Below are 3886 nucleotides of genomic sequence, written 5' to 3'. Positions count from 1 at the left end.
TCACTTCCTATGGAGAAAATAAAAGCGTTGAATGCAGGCAGCAGTCAGATACAGTGCAGAGAGAGTCTGAATCCCGTATCTTCATACGGCTCTCTTCACTGCAGCAGCTCATTCTTTAGCGGTGTGTTTGTCCTCAGTCTGTATTGTTCAGACGACACATCCTGAACCCCGATGATCCCCTCAGCGCATGTGGCAGGAGTCTGCCGTTCAACCATGTCTGCTAGAAAGTTTGTATGAAACTAATCCGTATTATGAAGCGACGCTCGCTGGCAACATTTAGTTCCAGCTAAGAAATCAGCAAAAGCTTCACATGATTCCAAACCCCCTCAGCAGAGCCGACTACGATCAGCAGCACAATATGAATCCCACACAACACTGCTGGAGTCCACTGAACACATTTCTCCAATTCCAGGTTTTTTGATTAAAAAATGCAGCTTTTTAAATGGTTATTGTGTCAATATTCTCAAATTTAAAGGCATTTTATCTGTACCAGCTTTAAACACCCACAAGTGTCATTTTCAACAAATTTCAAGAAAAATGTGTGCCTGGTTTTGGTTTAAGACATTTCACTGACTACTTTAAGTTAATGTTGGAGACGAAGAAGATATTTACATAAATGAAGTGAATAAATTAATTCTTACATCTTATTTTATTAACTGCAGTTTCAGAGATGTTCCAGTTCTAAAATTCACTGTGAACCTGAAGAAAATGTTCCTCCTTTCCTGCAGCATATATATAAACCCAGAATCTACTGGACGTCTCTGAGCGCTGAAGTCCGTCTCCTTCATACTGAGTTGAGGGCAGGTCAAGTTTGGACTCATTAGAAATGATTAAGCTCATTTCCCAGCTGATTGCAGCAGAACCCTCACGCTGGGAGACCCCACCTCCAAATACCACAACTGTAAAAACACGCTGTAGCAGCCGGGATCAACAACACACTGAACGCCTCACACACAGCACAAGTCTCAGGCGTTTATCCCCCATGAGAGAGCGCTGTTTACTGAGCACAGCCAATATGGAGCGCTACAACAACAACAGGACATTAAAAATCCCTTTTCTCTTAGTGGCTTCAGAAGTTGTCTGATGGTTTCCTCAATGATCAAATGTTGATCTAATGACTAAATAGAGTCTACCTGAGTGTAATCTAATCCCAGAATAAATGTAGCTGGTCTGTAATGGTCCCGATGGTCTGGAAGAGAAAGGAATGCAAAACTACCAAAACACTACTGTGCTACTAAACTTTCAGGTCAGACAAGGACAGCACTGATCAGAGAAGAAGCCCAGAGATCCAGGATGACTCTGGATGAACTGCAGAGATCCACAGCTCAGGTGCAGGAATCTGTCCACTGCCCAAATCTGACCTTTATGACTGAGTGGCAAAAAGACAGACATTTTGTGAGAAAATCCAAAGAGCTTTATCATAAGCCAATAAGGGGACGCAACATGTGGAAGATGATTCTCTGGTCAGATAAAAACTGAATGATTTGCCAATTTTATGTATTTATGTTTGAAGTATGAAATTTAACACAAGGTCAAAAAATTCAAGGGGGGTGAATACTTTTGCAAGGCGCTGTATGTGCTGCTTGTAGAAAATATAACACTGAATCAGTATCAAATGTAAAACTGAAGTAAGAGGTCGACACAGTTTGTTTTTCTTTTCTTCCTGTGATTTATTGATGATGCACAGAATTCAAACAAGAGTTATCAGCTTTGAAATCACAACTATGAAATATACAAAACACACAAATGTACCCTATACTGCAAATATACCCCATGTCCTCTATGCTGCACAGTCGTGGCACTTCCAAACCGCCTCCTTCCTGCACCTGCCACAAGTGTACTTGTAGCAGTCGGCGCAGCGCATCGTGGCATGATTGCGGTTGCACTGCCTTTTGACCTGGCACTTCGCACGCTTCCCAGGTTCTGGTGCGGCGGGTTGCTGCCATAGGCGGGTCTTCACGCTGGCCTTCTGGGCTCCCACATGGGAGTGTGCCAGCTCCTGTGCCAGCTCCACCAGGAAGTCGACCCGTCTCTCCTCCACGCCAGTGCATGCCTGGTACAGGATGTGAGCATTCAGCGCTGCGATGTCCAGCATGTTGTAAAACACAGCGACAGGCCAGCGCTGTGTCGCTGTGCGCACCGTGTATTCCCGCACCATCTGGTCCATCACATCGACTCCGCGTTTCATGGTGTTGTAGTCTGTCACTGTATTTGGCTTCTTCTTCCCTGTGTCGGTAGTCTCCACAACGCCATGCATGCTGCTGAGGATGCACACGATCTTCTTAGGCTTTGGGGCGTACACTGTCAGTGCTGCTCCAGATGTAGAAAACACCTGGGTGCTGTATTGCTGACGGCCCAAAGTCTGCTTGGCTGATCCGGGCAGCTCCCGGCGAACCTTATTCATTTCGCCAAGGACGGTGGTCTTCTGTTGGAGGAGTTGTTCGGCGAGTCCCAGAGACATGAAGAAATCCTTTGTTATCACCGTTCTGCCTTTGTCCAGAAACGGCTGCATCAGCTTCATCGCCGCGTCTTCTCCCACCCTCACTCCCGTGGCCCGGCTGGGGTCTTTCCCAAGACAGGGGATCATGTTGCAAACATATTTCGTCTGCATGTCACATGCCACCCAGAACTTCATCCCAAACTTGTCTGGTTTCGTCGCACTGTTCTGCAAGAAACAGCAGCGGGTCTTTGTTGGGAACAGCTGTTCGTCTATGGCGATGTGTCTGCCTGGATTGTACGACGAAATGCAGTTTGCAACAAAGGAACTCCAAACATTGGAGATTGCGGCAAACTTGTCAGTCTCAACTCGTTCAGCGCGTGTCTCCTTGTCATCGAAGCGCAGGTGTCTCATGATGTCCTGGAAACGGTGTCGGGCCATAATCTTCATGATCAGAGGGTTTCCCAGTTTTTCAGACCAAGAGTCTTGCAGCGTTTGACGCTTGGTAACGCCCCGCAAGAAGACGATGGCAATGAACGCCATCAGCTCATGGACAGACACAAACCAGCTCTCCTGTGCGCCCTGTCCGTGCTGAATGGTCCACTGCTGAATGGAGCGGAGCATGTCCAGAGTGATAAAACAGAGGAAACTCTGTAAACGGGTCGTCACTCCTCGAAGCACGGGAACAGCCGGCTGCCCGTCCGCGGGGTAACCTTCAATGGGCCTGTGAAGGAGAGGCCTCCCCAGCTGTTGCTCACGCCAAACTGTGCCATCTTTGGCCTTCTGTTCTGCCCCAGTGTGCTCCTCCAGCCGGCCTCTCTTTAGTGGTGGCGGCACAGTGTCCTCCTCCTCTTCTTCGTCCTCCTCCTCCTCACCTAGTGTGATCATAAATTTGAGACATGAGCGATGCAGTATAAAAATTATGTGTCACCGAGGTTAGAATCTATGCAGAGATAGCATTTGAATTATAATTTCAAAACATCTCAAGGATGCCTCCTTTGTATTGATTTAGGATTGCTTTCATCTTTTTCTAAAACACAACTTTTTTTTTCTAAAAAAACAACAACGTAATGTGGCAATGAAATCAGAATGTTGAGGAAATCTTACCAGAAGAAATCGGCTCTGCTATCTCTTCTCCATCGGAGGTGACAGGGTTGACTTCACTCAGGATCTTCTCCAATTTATACAATTTCGGCATCTTTGCTTTGCTTGTATTCTCTGCCTCTCTGTGCCACGAGATCAATCCTTCAACTGAGGGAAGGTAGGAGCCACCCTTCTTTATAAGGCTACCTCCTGCACTGAAGTACCTTCCTCCCCCACCCACTCTGGCCTCCAAACCCCCAGCACCTTGTCATTGGCTCTTTTCAAGCCTCCCCCTCCCCCTAGAGGTATGCATGAACCAACAAGCTGGAAGGTATCGGTTGCATTTGCAACTGAAAAGAAGTGGCT

At 46.9% G+C, this 3886-nt stretch overlaps 1 protein-coding gene across 1 annotated transcript; it reads right to left on the bottom strand.

Moving 5' to 3' along the window:
- Positions 1-1780: 1780 nt before the first annotated feature.
- Positions 1781-3635, bottom strand: LOC115390120 (piggyBac transposable element-derived protein 4-like). Its single transcript, XM_030093831.1, has 2 exons — positions 3545-3635; positions 1781-3312 (listed from the first exon to the last, which is right to left on the bottom strand). The coding sequence occupies exons 1-2, from the start codon at positions 3633-3635 to the stop codon at positions 1781-1783; spliced, it is 1623 nt and encodes a 540-aa protein (XP_029949691.1).
- Between the last annotated feature and the right edge of the window lie 251 nt (positions 3636-3886).

This window comes from Salarias fasciatus, chromosome 1, assembly GCF_902148845.1.
Source record: "Salarias fasciatus chromosome 1, fSalaFa1.1, whole genome shotgun sequence".
Lineage (NCBI taxonomy): Eukaryota > Metazoa > Chordata > Actinopteri > Blenniiformes > Blenniidae > Salarias > Salarias fasciatus.
This window is presented reverse-complemented; position numbering and strand designations above follow the sequence as displayed.